General features: G+C 38.5%; 1 protein-coding gene across 5 annotated transcripts in view; it reads left to right on the plus strand.

Moving 5' to 3' along the window:
• The window catches only part of SLAIN1 (SLAIN family member 1), a 49,995-nt gene extending 34,725 nt beyond the window's left edge, over positions 1 to 15,270 (plus strand). For all 5 annotated transcript variants that reach the window (XM_014870996.2, XM_088159801.1, XM_088159802.1 and 2 more), the window contains 3 exons: positions 7,764 to 7,928; positions 9,848 to 10,139; positions 14,167 to 15,270. In XM_014870996.2, coding sequence (XP_014726482.2) covers positions 7,764 to 7,928; positions 9,848 to 10,139; positions 14,167 to 14,242 — 533 coding nt within the window. In that variant the 3' untranslated portion in view covers positions 14,243 to 15,270. The remainder of the gene's footprint in view (positions 1 to 7,763; positions 7,929 to 9,847; positions 10,140 to 14,166) is intronic.
• Positions 15,271 to 16,166: the final 896 nt, after the last annotated feature.

The raw sequence follows: 16,166 nt of genomic DNA on the forward strand, positions 1-16,166 counted from the left end.
GATGGTGCTACAGGTATGCATGTTGCTTTTCTGACAAACAAGACATGACAGGTTGGTGCCCAAACCACTTCTACTCAGAGTGAGGCATGGAAATATAATTGACAAGTGGCAATGTAGAAGGAGAGGTGATGTTAACAGAAAGTAGAGCGTGGGTGTCTGTTGGTACAGCATTTGTGCCATATTAATTTTAATGTTACTTCTCTTGTCAAAGAGGTACAACAGTGGGACAGCAGTGCTGGGCTTGCAGAAATGTTGGGAGTTAGAAAAGAAGGCTGTGGGGCATTTTTGTTCAGGAATAAGAGATTGATGTGTTGCTGCCATGTTTTTATGTGGCTCCCAAGTGTGTTTTGAATGAGTTTTTCATATTCCGTGTCAGTGAAACTTAAGCATTGGATTTCTTGCACAGAAAGGCATGGAAACCTTTAAGGTACTAAAAACATTAGACTCCTAGTTTATTAACTATGAAGTGTATAAATGTAAAAGACCACCAGTTTTATCACCTGGTTGACTTCAGTTACCTGTTTGCAAGAATGACAAACAGTGCAGTAATAGTCAGCACCACTGTCTTTAGAAGGGAATTATCTCCTCAGCTTCTACCCCTTCAGCCTTTAACACATAGAACTCTGATCCATGTAAGTGGCAACTGCTGATGGTGAGAAACATTGTACTTTGACTGTGTTCTTTTGGCAGACAAGGAGATAAGGAGTCAGGTTTTCACTGTACTCAGTAGTATGTCTCTGTAGTACTGCATCTTCTCGTCAGCGCTTGCCATCTTGGCCACAATTTATCTCTCAAGAATTCCTACACATTGAAATGGGGGCAGACTGCAAAACAAGAATTTGGCTGAAGCTAGGTTCTTGGAGCCTCTAAGGAAACACTAGTATGTTTTTCAGCCTTCACTAGAACATGTACTACTTCTCAGGCATCTAAGACCTTTTACTCACTAAAAGCACTTAAAACTTACTCCATTTACTTACTTACTTACTTATTCTCTCCATCTATTCACTTACTCATTCAATCCAAATACTTTAATGCAATCCCTACGTTCTCATCTCTCTCTGAAGGATTCTGAGAGACCCCTGGCTTACTGCCTCCAACAAAGATAAAATTACATACTTCTGGACCACATTGCACCGTGTAACCCCCACCCTGAGGTCCAGATTCTTTATCTCTCCTTATCCCATTCATGTCTGATTGAATGGTGCCAGTCACATTTACTGCCAGTCCCCAATAGCTTGCTGTACTGGAAGATTCCTGGTAAACACACTAGCATGAAGTGGTAGGTGTGTGCCAATTTTAATATGTTTAGATGTGAAATATGTTGCAATTGGGGCCACTTGTAGCATGAGCTAAAGGTGTACTTATTGTTACCTTTTAAAACAGCATTTTCATAGCTACTGTCTCTAGAGTATGTATGTATGTATCTATGTATGTGTTATATTTGCTTTCTAATAGGTTTTATTGCCAGTTCTGCCAAAAATGTAGTAATAGATAAGCTTTGTGTGAAATCCCTTTGGTTTTGTTTTCCTTGTTTAATTACACCCTCTTCCTAAATCAGCTGAATTTTCTGAAATGATGAGTTACATCAGAAAACTTCCATTTACAAACTTTGTAAGGTATTGGGATTTTCAGGGATTTTGTAATTGGTTGGTGGGTCACAAATAGATAATTTAAAGAAAATCTGAGAGAGACAGGATGTGAACAGCTTTTAAGTATCTGTTGTAATTAGCTGAAATGAGTTTGTCTCTGTGTGTGTTTTATACTTTAATAAATATACTTTTAATATGTTTGCAGTGGAAAGATCTATGCTTGTCTCTCTCCCCATAGTCTAATTTGAGGAAGTTACTGATTAGCAATTTCAAACACTGCTAATCATTAATATCAAGAATACTTTATATGTAACCATTTTCATAGAAGAAATACTGCTGAAAGTTGTAAAACCAAGCTGGTTTCTGCTTTATGTTGTCCATAAATTTACGTTCTTTTTGTTAGCTTGATGCAAAAAGTAAGTGCTTTTACTTCAACTTGTTAAAAATATTTTTTGTTTCTGTTAAGTGATTTTATTATTTTTTAATGGCTGCTAGTATTTTTGCCCTTTATACTTCTGATTTTCTGAAACCAGAAGTAATGGTTAACTATAGTGCTGTGAAATCATCCAGAATAATAAAAATCCAAGAGAGACAAGATGATACTGAAAATGGGATTAATTTTTCTTGTGTTCAGGCCCACTTCCCATCTCTTGAGGTCAGCTTACCACAGCCTTTTATCCTGACACCACTTACTTCATGTGCATTTTAAAGTGTCCATTTTTAAAATATATGACAATTGGAAACTCTGTATTTTGGACAAATTATTCCAGGTAAAGAAGGAGTTTATATAATACAGTAAGAAGGGGTGGATGAAAAACACACAGTTCATGGAGTAGTAATGCATTTAATCTGGTTAATCTTAATGTATATTTTCTATTACCTTTTCACGTTGCTTTCTAAGTTTTTAGTTTGGCATCCACCTTCATAAACAGGCCACAGATACCATTCACTTGAAAAACTTTGCTTTTATTTTCCAGAAATTACTAGTTATGAATAGCTCTCTTGCCTACACTTCAAAAACATGGACATCATTGGCAGTTACCTTATTTTGAAAGTTGCAGTTGTGATTTCTGTTTGTTGTTTGGATTTTTTAACTCCAGGCAGACATAGAAGAGCAGCTGTGCATTGTGTTTGGATATGGGTTCACTTATGAAGTGTTTTCTGCTCATAGCCTCTCTTGCGCAGTCAGAAAGGAAAAATTCTCTCCAGGAAATTGTTGCAAACTTTTTTACAGAAAAGAAGTAAAATAATCTTACTTTGCTACCTTTGGATTATATTGAGGACAGTGATCAGTGGGAGAACTCATGGAAGGCTAATGGAAAAACCTTTAATTGGTCCTATCTGTGGCAGGAGATACATGCATGAGAAGCTAGGATGAGATGAAATAATAATATGGAATAAAATGTAGGTATTGACATGACTGAGAATGACATCACTCACTTAACTGAAGTTAACTGAACTTGCTTTAATCTATATTTGTGTTTTTACACACTGATGTCTCTGTATCAGCTTGTGATTCCACAGACTATTAAAAAGACCCTGGTGTATTTGAGATGTTACAGATGTTAAAACTGTGACAAATACAATGCAGATACTCATCTCAAGTCTTCCGAGATGAGGAACAGAAATTAATCCCATAAAGTGAAGTTGTAATAGAGTCTACAAGTTCGTTAAGGATTTCAGAACACGCTGAATGTCTACATAATATAGAACATAATCTTTAAAATAGAGAATCATGGTTTTTTTCTTGTGGTTTTACTTTGACCTGTTTGTGCATACAATACAGATAAGGCAGAACTGAATTTGCAGAATTTGTGTGAGAAACTGTTAACCTAGCTCAAACAGTGGTAACAGATTTCTCTGAGACACTAATAATTCTGATTCACTGTATCACACTTCTGTGCTTTTGGTGAGGTTTGGGAGTCCTTTTGTTCAAATAAAGCATTGACAACACTTGCAGAAAATAACTGTAAAAGAATAAATGTATTTTATGACACTTCACTGTGGAGTCAACTTAAGCCCTCCTTGCAAGGAGAACCTCACTGGATGAAGCATTTTGGCCAATAGAGGATGATACTTACCAAGGACTGCTGCAGAAGTCTCCATCCAACACCCCATCAAGAGTGCACCTCTTCTGAGGCAGCTTTGTTCCGAGGACAAGGTCTGTTTGTGTGCTACATGGAATTAATCTTCGGCCAGTGATAGTATGAGGTCAGGAAAATAAAGGACCAGTGGAATGGGGATGGCCACCAGCGGTGTGGGGATCAGAAGACAGAAAGCACGTGATGTCTGTTCTGGTGTCCTGCCAGAAAGAAGCTGGGCCACTGATCCTGAGCTGACTTCAGAGAAGAAATAGCATCAGGGGAAGATCTTCCTTGCAGAAAATCAGAACTGAAGTGGCTGGGTGAGAAGTGAACTGTTATCTCCACTTCAATGTTGTGGAATGTTTGACAAAGAAGATAAACCTTTTCCTGTCCTTTGACCTTTTTCTAGCAGTAGTAAATATGATCTGTGCTATGGGGTGGTCTTTTCGTGAACATTTTCAATTGAGGGCATAGGATCTTGTATTTCACAACTCCCAGCTTTTCTCGTACTGTAAAGACAATGGGAAAATTCAGCATGTATGCCATATATGGGGAAAAGTGCAAATATGCAGTAGGCAATTCTACTGCAGATATGTGAAAGGGCAATGTATGCTGCCTAAAGAAAGCTCATGAAATGACAAGCATGTGTGTATATGCGTGAATTATTCTTAGAAGGTGGTAAGATCCAGGAACCAATTATGATGTCCCTTTGCATGACCTATCCTTGAATTTTCTTCACACATACAAATACCTCAACAATACAATGTCTGTAGGTCATGATATTTATCTCAAAGAAGGCTGGGAAAAGCAGAGACACATCTGTGATGCTTTATATGGCTGCATTCTACTTAAACACCATATTTTTTTCAGCCTTAATTATAGTTGAGACTCAGTAGTAGGTCACAGTAATAACTATGAATGCTGTTGGAGATCATCAGCTCCAGTTGTTGTCTGATGACCACCTTGCAACTAGACCATGGCACTAAGTGCCACATGAGTAATTTCTTGAACAGCTGTAGGTCCTTCGAAGTCCCTTCCTGGTGTTACCATCCACTTTTTCCTAAAAAAACAAACTGCAAGCAACTGATGATATTTTTAGGTTTGCCACTGAACCAGATTAGTACAGAAGAGGTAGCAGAAATTCCAGTAGCAAATTCTGGTGTTCATCACAAACAGGACTATTTGAGCAAATTAATTTTCAACTGAGAATACATTTCTACTCCTTCTCCTCTCTGTTAATTTTCTCATCAGTCTTAGAATCGCAAACAGGTCTGGAAAGAAAAGCAGCTTGGAAAAATATTTTTGTTTCCTTCTCATATATTTCCAGCAAGTTCATATCTAGTCATGTCTCAGTGGCCTGAAATAGTATTAAAATCATGTAATTCCCACCTTCTTCTTCCATATATTAAGCTCACAAGAGTCACCGTTTAATTTACGAACAAAACGTCTGTAAGGCTATTTCCACTGTTCTTAGGAGGGAAGCAGATGACAGAACAAACTTCAAGAAGGAGATGAAAGAAGATGCATCATCCAAGGAGATAAAAGCTGCAAAATGCCATCAAGGCGAACATTTCTAGGTTTTCCCCAAACATAAAACTGACCCACTATTTTCATTGCTTTTCAGGGCCATTTATGTCAGCACAAGGACCCAGCAAAGAAGTAACACAGCTGCTTGATGGATGAGAATTTGCAGGTCTAGCAGGAATCTGCTGCCTGAGGACTGAATGAATCAGCAGCAGAGCAAACTGCTGGAACAAGAAGGGACTAATGAACAGGAGGCAAAAGATATGGCCACCCAAGACATGAAGGAAATCCAGGCTACTTCTGTACCTGTTTTTCTGCTGTTGTAGCTGCATCCACTGGACAGTTCAAGGCACAGATAATGCCTGGGGTGACTGATGCAGTCTCTGAGTGGCAGAGCATGTAGAGTCCAAAGAATTACGACATGATACTTAGAAAGCTATTTTATGTAGTGCTGTCTTCCCTACCACCATCCTGCTGCTCAAACCTCTTTTTGCCAAGTTCTGTAGTGTTGAATTAGGATTTCAGCTCCTAGGACTTTGAAAGGGTAGGCTAGCACTCCAGAATTTACTGTAGCTACAGATAATCTCATATTCATGATTTTTTGCCACTCTTGCCCAAGGATTGTATCATAGGGTGACAGTTCCCTCTTCAGTTTGTAAGATTCTTGAATATTTTAGAAATAAATGCATACAGTAGCTGCAGGGGTGCCATTGTTTGCATCCCCAGGACAGTTTTGGAAGCCTGAGAACTGTTTTATCTTTGTTACATCGCTGATACTGATAGTACCTGGCTATACCACAGTGGTAATCCCCTTGCTAATGTTCATTGCTGTACTATTGATAGTTTCAGTCTGCCACTGCCAGTAATGAGTCAGTTCTGACTCTCTTGATGAAAGATTGTCCGTACGGTAGTTCTTTCTTAGGATTTGACTGTAGTCTTGTTTCCAAGGATCCAAACCTTGCATTTCCTTTTCCTACTGGAGATTCAGCCTTTCTGTAACACAGGTTGCTGGAGTTATGTAGGCATCACATATATTGAAGTTACTGCCCGTGACTCCTAATAACTTGTATAGATAGAACTGTACTGTCACGTCTTATTACTTTTCACTTGTTAGCAGCTTTAAGGATTAGAGGAGCTAATGATGGTGCTAAATAGGTTGTATATTTATGTGTACTGATCAACAGAGATTTCTAAATAAATCTGCTGTTTCTGTGAACTGAACTTTCCCTGTATGAGCTAGGAGGTTGACCCATGCCAACAGTTCCAAGCAGCGTGCTGCTTGCTTCTAATGCACAAAACCAAAGCATCAGTCTGGAAATCTCTGTGTGGGAGAGAGTAGTCCTAGCTGGTGTTACAAGACAAGCACACCTCTGCTTTCTGCTGCAGTGTAGGAACCTGCCAGCCAATGGCACCTATGTCAGGAAGAGGAGCTGGTGACCTCTGTATTGGCCATGCTATGAGGGGGGACATAGCCACCTCGGCAGGGCGCTGCACTTGTGCTTCTGTACCTGGCCAAGAGGCAAACCTTGGTGATGTCATCAGTGACAATTTAATAAATGCCCATTGTTTCCCCACAGCAGTGCTTTACTTATGTCTGTCATGTCACAGGACCAGGTCCTTCAGTCTGTGCCTTTTTCCCAGTCCCTTCTGGTTGTACAAAACTGAGTCATCTCACTTTGGCCTGATGGCAGAAGAGACCGGAAGAGTTTTCCCTTAGATTACCTCATGGTATTGAGGTTGGGAAGCCACCTTGAGACATGAGATGTCAGGAAGGATTCAGTTTCTCTCTTCGGATGAACTGGTGTGAGTGGGATTGAAGACTTCTGACCTCTTAGACACTTGCCTTAGCTGTTGTACTTGCACCCAAAACATTTGAGGCATTTGCAGATTTCTTTTTGTGTAAAGCCCTACAAAAAATTTACTCTGGAAATGCCTACCAAATCAGGTACCACAAGTGAGATAGGAGGGAGAAACACCAGATTTGAAAATTCTTCTATCAACCCAGGGCTCCAGGCAGCTGAACCAGCATCAAGACTTTGCAGTTATTGCATGTGGCTGCCTGCAGAAACTTAGTGTGCTAACAAGGTTAGGTTCTGCATGGAGTTATTTAGCATCTTGCTGGCACCTGAAAGCAAGATTTCAGTCACTTATGATGGATTTCTCACCTGTTTTTAGATGTCCACAGAGTAAATGGCTGTGTCTGACGGCCAGTGCAGACTTGCTTTTGTATTCACTGTAAAGAAACGGGCACATTAGGGCATGGTTCACCTGACCTACTTTACACACCTATGTGAAGCTCATCATTATTTATCGTTTAAATCCTTGCATTTCCGCAAATGTATTGGTGTCTTTAAAATTACATGTGAATAATTGTACTCTTACAGTAGTCATAATGGTTCAATTTGAAGGCTGTCAATAACATACTCATATTCTTCTGGTAGAGCAAAACCTCTCTATGTTGAAATAGTTTGTTATAATTCTGATTTTCTACAGAAATGACGCTGAGGCTGCTTGTGTTTGTTGGAAATTATGACCTGACTATGGATTTTGTCTTCTTTTGCTCCAGACAAACTCCGCAGAAGCATGCCTAACCTCGCTCGGATGCCAAGCACCCCCACCATTAGCAGTACTGCTGGCTTTGCTGGTTCTCCTGTCACTGTGAGGAATAGTCAGAGCTTTGACTCCAATTTGCATGGAGCCAGTAACGGGATTTCAAGGATGCAGTCGTGTAGTAAGTACTTGTGTTCTTTGGCTGAGCACAAGGGATTGATAAAGTGGTAGAATACACGTCCTGGTCACTGATCCTTTGTTCTATGGAAAATGAAAAGCAAACTGTTCTTTTGCACTAGCTTTCAATATACCTCAGGATTTTCAAAGTTCATGTTTTGGAAAGCAAATTCTGCCAAATTGTTATTGAAAGTTTCTTCATTTTTTTTTTCTTTTTCCATTTATCTTGTGCCAGCATTAAAACTGAAATAATAATAATAAATAGTAATATTGTAGAAACACCAAAAATGCAATTAATTCATATAAGCTCACATTTTTTAGTTTTAATACTACAATTGAAAACTGCTTTTCTTGGTAATTTATACAATGCTGGTTGTATAGTACACTCTGTAATACTATTTCAAAATACATGACCTCTCTCCTACTGTAGTTGAGCCACTTTCTTCTGAGGAACTGCAGTAAACAGAGGCTGTATTCTCAAGTATAATATACTTGTTGAGTGTTGAAAATTGCTCTGTAATTGCTTTAGTTTAGGTGACTTCTTGATGGGGAGATGAAGGGAGTATTGATGTAGTAGATGAATCATTAGTGTAGAATGTGAGCAAGATAGATCAAGATTGAAACTCATTTTTTCTGGCACAGTGGTTGAGGTTCTCGAGTGGAAATAGGAGAAGTGGATTTCACTGGACACAGGCAGAAGCAAAGAGGAAAAAATAAATAATTTGAGAAGAAGGGATTTAACTTATGCTCTCCATTTCCTGTGAGATTTCAGAGGGAGAAGTTGGCAAAAACTTTTCCTTTGGGTGTTTCTTTCAAATTAGAGCAGAAGTTACAAATGTCTTCAAAACAATTAAATTGCTTCTTTGCTGGAAAATATTCTTGACTGATGGGTTATTTTGTTGTATTTTTTCTTGCTTGAATACGAGAATGGAAGTAGTTCAGGTTCCCACATGGATTTTCATAGTCGTGCATTGAGAGTTTATTTTTTATTTTAGAAATACATATTTTTTTGTGTCTTCATGGTCTTGTATGTGAGTGTATAAAATCCAATTTTTCTGAATTACATTTTTAAAAAACCCATTTATTTATAGTAAGTGGCTATACTGGGGTACTTTAGGAGCTATGATATGATTAGAATTCCATAACAATATATTGATAGTATAGTTTAATTGAATCACTCCCCTGCAATTTTTCCTGTGTCTTCAAATGGTTGAAAGATGACCTTTTTTTTCAAAGACTTGGAAAAGAATTAATCTAAATGTAGTGTCTTAATTTATATGCTTCAGGCTTTTGACAGTTTGCTTTTGGTACATGGACTCGGAAAGTGATGCCTGCCAAATGTACACCAGAGGGCAGGATTGGGTAGAAAAATCTAAATATAAAACTTCTGGAGCTTATAGCATTGATTTAAAATGATAGTTCACATACCATCAGCTGTGGAATATGCTGTTACATTCAAGACCTTTTATAGCCTTTTTTTTTTGTTTTTCTGCATAAAACCTAAACTTCTGTGATGCTTCATAATGCTTTAATGCAATGTTGCTTGAACAAGATGTGGTTGTTGCCAGCCACGTCACAAAAATCAAAATCACCTAACAGTGACTAATTTATACCTTCTCCTGTTTAAAGCTCTAAGTGCGTAGGTGGATTGGCTAATTTAATCTCTTTGAGGACAGAAAGGAGGATGAATATGGACTGAGTTTTTTTTCAGGATGGGGGTGGAACAGGATATTTTAGTTCAGTGCAATGTTACTGGATACAGTATTGGATTCAAGAGGTTTTTTTCAGCAGTTTGTAATCAGCAAGTAAATTGTATAATGTTGTGTTTATCCTTATTCAGATCTATCTAGAAATTAGCATTACTGCCTGGTCTTTTTTGTTGTATACTGACCTTGTTGCTTCATTTTCTACCATTCTTCACAGTTCCATCACCAGGACAGCTTCAACACCGAGTTCACAGTGTGGGACATTTTCCAGTGTCTGTCAGACAGCCTCTCAAAGCTACTGCCTATGTAAGCCCAACTGTACAAGGGAGCAGTAATAGTAGCAGCATTCCAGTGTCCAGCAACTCGCAGCTGTATTCCAGCACTGGGATCCCAATGCCAAACAAGACTGCTGGTCAAGGCATTGTAGGGCGCAGTGCTCTTCCAAGACCATCACTGGCCGTCAATGGGAGTGGCATTCCCAGAAGCAAAATTGCACAGCCAGTTCGAAGGTGAGAGTTGAACAGGCCTTAATCTCTCTGTGAATGTCTCGGGCTTAAATTGTGGAATTTTTTTACCTCTTGAATATAGAACATATGCTTCTGTCTCCCAGTGCTGAGTCAACTGAATGGGTGAAGGTTGCTTGCAGAAATAGTGATGGAAAATGCATGCTGATGGCCCCTTGTAAACTCTAATAATGGATAATGTGCAATCACATGCAAAAAGGAATGGATTGTCACCTGTCAGTAAGAAATCCAAACAAACACAAACCTCATATAATTAACTGATGTGGCTTACCTTCTCCCAGACTTGTGCCTACTGCTGTTTCATTGTCACAGCATGAGCTAATCTTAGAGTGCTCACACAGAAAGAGCTGTGTCCCTGTTGTTGTAAATGGTAGTAGTCTGTAAAAATGCATGTTGTATCATTACAGCATTGTAAAGAAGGAAGTATCCTGGATAGTACAGTCTTGGGTTGAACCGGCATCTTTTCAATACCAGCTGGGAGATAACAGGCACACAGGGAATCCTGGAATATCACACAGTTGCAATAAGCTGTACTACTAAGCAAATGAAAATTTTTGCACTCAAAAAAATGAGAAAGAAATTCATCCTCATTAATTATTTTTAGGTCAAGCAATAAAATAGGCTTGATGAAAGAGATTGTGTTTTAATCACCTTATCATAGCTGGGAGTTAAATTCTTAGCTGCATGTTCTGTAATTAATAGGAATTAAGTCTTCTCAAGGAAAAACTTCTCTCAACTTGTGTTAGCTTCTCCAGCTTTTCCTTCGTATTGCAGACATCCCTCCTCTTGTGAGGGCCTGCTGTTTGACCACCACATTTTCTGTTGTATGAACTGTCACTGTTTAGCTGTCATCATTTTTATACTTTTCACTACATACTGGCTAGATCCAGAATAAGTTCAGTTGTTCACATTTTCTCTTTGGCTGAGTTACTTGGGGATTACTCTGATGTGACTGACAACAGATTTTGACCAACTGCAGTGAAACTTTGATAAAGAGTGGTCAGGTTTCTTCTTTGAGAAGACTGTACCATGAGATTTCTATTATAACCTTCTTTGCTCTCAGCTGGAAACTCTCTCAGTTAGACTTCTATATAGTTGAGGGTTTTCTTTCCTTTTTTCTTTTTCCTTTCCTCTACTTCATGTTCTTCTGCAGAGCTCTTAAATCTTTCATAGCAACATGTGAGGAAGCCTTTCTGGGTCATGAAGACCAGTCCCTCGCTATTTTGTAACTTTTCATACAACAGACAGTATTAAAGAAAAATGCTCTCTGAGTGGGAGAGTGAGACACTGTACTCTCAACACTGTTTTTATTAGAAGCTGATTCAAATCAGTAAAAAAGCTATTTATAGTCCAGGAAGTCTGAGCTCCCGTCTCCTTCCTTTGAAATGTGCCGTAGCAGCGTCCTGTGTTGCCATAGAGCCAAACCAGTGATCGTTGAAGATGGATGGTCTGTGCTGTGGCAATGAAGAGTTCATAGGCCTTGAAAAGCACAGGTAGACTGGAGCCCAGCCTACAGTTCTTTAACACCCTCGTTCAATTTTGTTGATCCATTTGGAAAAATACAAGTGGTTTCAGTTCATATAGACTTCTCTTGGAAGGAATTCAGTTGTCAGTTTTTTTCACAGTGGTATTTTCTAATGAATGGTTTTTCTGATTGTCAGTTTAAGAGTCTAGCTTCTTTCAAACTTAAATAGTGTTTGTAGTCATAACTTGATTAAAAATAGAACAAGTCTTTTGTTTTAATAAATCAGATGTTCAGGGAAAAGTGCACACTCAGAGCAAATCTGTCTTCTACTTTTGGCCGGACTGTTAAGTAGCCAAGTTACTGGTATTTTAGATACTTAAAATGGGTTCTTAGACACATTGTATTGTGGTTCCATTAAGGAACTTCAGTATTTACTGCATAGAATTTTATTCTATGCACTGGATGTTTTTTAATAATGTGTTATATACTATATACTATATTATATATTATAATGTAGTGCTTTTAGTAATTTGTAATATAGAATTATAATAACTGAGATAAACAACTTGGCTAAATATTAACTGGTTTTCTCCTTACCATCAGAGATTCAAGCAGTGTAAAGAAACTGTGATGGTGTAATCCATCTCTTCTTAGCCTTAGAAGACAGAGCACCTTTTTTTTTTTTCTCCAGTTAAGTGGATCCACAACCCTCAGCCCTTTCCAATGCCAGTCTTGGGGCTTCTTACAGACCCCACCTTCCATTTCTCTGTGTTTTAACTTTATGCAGTGTGAAGGGCAGTGGGGGCAGCTGCCCTTAAGGCAAGGTGAGCAGGGAGCAGAGTGGGACAGCTGGGCTGCCCTGCAGTGCCCAGCCTAGAGCAGCGTTAATGGTGATCAGGGTCAGCCAGTGCTACCAGTTTCCAGGCAAGGCCACAGTGATGAGACAGGTTCCAGCTAAAGCCAGAAAGTCAGTCAGCAGCTCAGAGTCTGGATCATGCCAGATACCAGGCACAAGTGTGGCAGGAATGTCAGCATACCTGTGAAGCCAGGGCTTGCTTATTCTTGTTGCCTTGTCCTGGAGCCAGTTACTGCTATCCAGCTGGTGATGGAAAAATAGAAATGCACTACAGCCCCTCCAAAAACTCAGTTGTGTCAAACAGTGTGATGTAATACTGACAGCTTGTGCTTGTTTGAAATGGTTTTCATTGCTGGCATGGTTTTGTGTCATTACCCTGTAGCAGAGATTCACCTCTGGATACATAGCAGTATTCTTGTATTCCTACGGTTATTTTCAAGTTCGATTATTATTCTTTTTTTTTCCCCCTCTCTTCCTCTCTGATTTGGGGTTTTTTTTTTTTGAAGATTAGTAAACATACTTTTTTCTTTTTTCTCTGGAAACCAAAGCAGCAGTTGCAGAAAACAGCAGAGGCAGATTATGTTCTTAGTCTCAAGTAACTGGATTTATATCGAAGATAAATGATGCTACACTGAAGTGGAGCTACACAAAAGCAGCTTGGCTGAATCTAACTTCAGGCAACTACTTTTACCTAAGTGCAGTGTTTTGCTACTAAAAAAGCATGTGCAGCAGAGAGTTGAAGCTGCTCTGATGACTGACTTACCGACTGTCTGCCTTTTTACAGCAAAAAGCATTTGGAAGGGAGAGGAGGCATCAGTAACTTATAGCAAAAGCAGAGTACTGTGAAAGCAAGGCTTGAGGTCTGCTTTTGTATGAAATAGTTTCACAAAATTGAAACACATTTTTTTCAGCAAATTGGGATGTGACAAAATTACGGTTGTGACAAATTAGATACAAAGTGTGCTGTGTTACCAGTGAGTTGGCCTTTGGATCGAAGTCAGATGGTTGTTTTTCCTTTTTTTAGTTTTACTTGAAATAGTTGCCTCAGTAGTACCTGGAGGGTTTGAAAGATGGTCAGGAAGTGTTTTAGAAGTCCTTGTTGATGAGTGAGAGATGCAGCCCAGGTGTGAGGGTGGGACCCAGGGGATGGTGAGTTCCCTTCAGGAGCTGCAGTGCTGGAACTGGTGGTTCTGGAAACACATCATCACATATCTTGTGACAGATAAAAGAGGCTCTGGAACAGTGTTCTTCAGCCAATAAAATTCTTCGCTGCTTGCACAGTATTTTTATAAAACTGCTGAGTTTTCATGAGCTTGCTGAGCACAGTAGCTTTTTGAAAAGTGTTTCCCATTGGATCTCTGCTGCCCTTAGTGACAGAAATATGTTTTTACCATCTTCAGCCCTGAAAAATCAAAGCTTGGCATTTAGAGGCATCTCAGTCATGGTTAGTATTATTCACTCAATTCCTTCTTAGAAATCTTTCATGCTCTTCTCATTGGAAGTCGTCTTAATTTCACCATAGATCTTTATATGTGCATTAATATGTAGCCAGAAATACACCAGAGGGATACCTCTAAGCAAGCCCCAAAGCCATTTTCACTGCAGAAGTAAATGATGTCTTTTACCTTGATGTTTCACAGGAAATACAACCTCATTTTCCTTTTTTCCCTTCTGTCATTTGGTAAATACAGTTTTCTTCAGCCTCCAAAGGCACTGTCATCACTGAGCACGATACGGGACGGGAACTGGAGAGACGGCTGCTATTGATGAAGGATGCCCCTCAGCAGTGGAAAACACGTAATGCGGATTTCATTACCCAGCTGGCTGGGTAACAATTACTTGGAAAAGGAGGGTCATACAGTATTATTTTCCCCAGGATCTTAATCTGTAACCATCTACAATGCCATGTCATTTTTAAAAAATGAACATCTTATCAAATACTAGATATTGCACTTAATCAGTTACCTGAACAGCTGCATTGTTACCAGACTAACAATGGCAGTGCTGGCATTTGGAACTGAAGAAAGTATTACATGTGTGCAAAATACAAGAATATTTCCTTGGAATGGACTAGGAGGTTTTGCTTTTGGGCAGCTTTGCCATACTGAAGTTCTGAGATAATTTATTCAGTATAAAGGCATCACACATTTTATTTTGAATTTTGGAGTACTTATGTATGTGCTTAAATTTTTTTCTAGTGTTTTCAGTACATTTTATTTTGTATACTTATGTTCATGTAAACTTGCCTGAACTTTGAACTACAGAGAGATAATTTAACTTTTTCTGTGCCATAAATGATATTTTTGGGGTAATGTACTTTTTTAGCGCTAGGAACATATCTTAAAAATCTTAACATTGGCAATACAAAGCAGTATATTTATGTTGCAGAAGCACAAAAAAAAAAGGTAGCATTCACTGGAAATTGCCATCCAGCTGGGTCAGCATGGTTTTGTTGGTCTGTCACCATTTGTTGAATTGTTAATTTATTGTCATAGTGTTTTGTATTTAAAATGGCAGCATAAATCACATTGCACTTACAAAGGTACAGTGATCTCTAAAACTACTGTTGATTTTCAGTACTTTATTACAAAGAATAAAATTGTAATGTTTTATTAACAGTTGCTTATGGAAAATGAGTTTTAATGCGAATAAATCTTTTTGATAGATCTTTTACAAAACCCAATTGCACTAATCAATGCTTTCTTATAATGGCATATGACTTAATATTTGATTACAACTGTGTATACTGCTGTTTTGGAATGTTTCAGGAAATAAAGAATCTATTTCAGCAATAATGCTCTTCTTCAGTGTGCAATGTAAACATTGTGAGAATTTAGCTACTCACATCTGCTTAGCTCCTGAAGTTTTTGCTTAGCTTCTATAAAGATTATGCTGGATTTTTGCAAATAGTAACTGAGTTACCTGAAATACTATTTTTCAAATTGTGTTAGGAAGCCATGGTATGCCTAGAAGACATTTTTTTTTCAAATCAATCTTACTATGATCTTAAGAGACTTTTTCAATTTACTGTTTAGAGCGTGCAAGTGCAAATACGACTTGTAATGGGAAACAGAGATTGTGTACCTTTTACTGGGCTATGAATTTGCTTTCAGTTTTGCTCTGCAGTTGCTTGAGGACCAGCTTTTCTGAAAAGGGCAAGCTAAAATAAAAAGCAGAGGGGAAGTATTTAGTGGTGAGTAAAACTTTCATTATGCTGAGAAGTGATGTATATTAGTGCAGTAGGATCTCTGCACAATATAGCATTGTTTAACAGAAATAAACAGTTAATTTTTCACATGGAAGTTCTTTTAATACAGTTACATTCTTTTTTTTTCTTTTCCAAAAGAACAGAAGAAGATATCAAGAATAATCAAAAAAAGAAATCATCTCTGCACAGGTAAGTAATTAAGCAGGAGTATGCCAAACTCACATTGTTTGTTAGAAGCTTTAATTAATTGGAAGAAATGGCTTTTAGTTAAAGCAGTCATTCATTTGTGGACAGTCTGTGATTGTAGTGGGGTTCAGAGGCAGCTTGGGGGTGCTTTGCCTTTTGCCTGTGAGAAGTTCTGCAGCTCTCCTGGCTTCTGGTTGTAGGGATCCAGCATGATCTTCATAAAAGATGGATGAGGGCCCATGGCAGTGATTAGTTTCTCACTGATGACAGCTGTGGTCTGAACTGTCTCTTCAATTT

The sequence above is a fragment of the Sturnus vulgaris genome, chromosome 2, assembly GCF_052056855.1.
Source record: "Sturnus vulgaris isolate bStuVul1 chromosome 2, bStuVul1.hap1, whole genome shotgun sequence".
NCBI lineage: Eukaryota > Metazoa > Chordata > Aves > Passeriformes > Sturnidae > Sturnus > Sturnus vulgaris.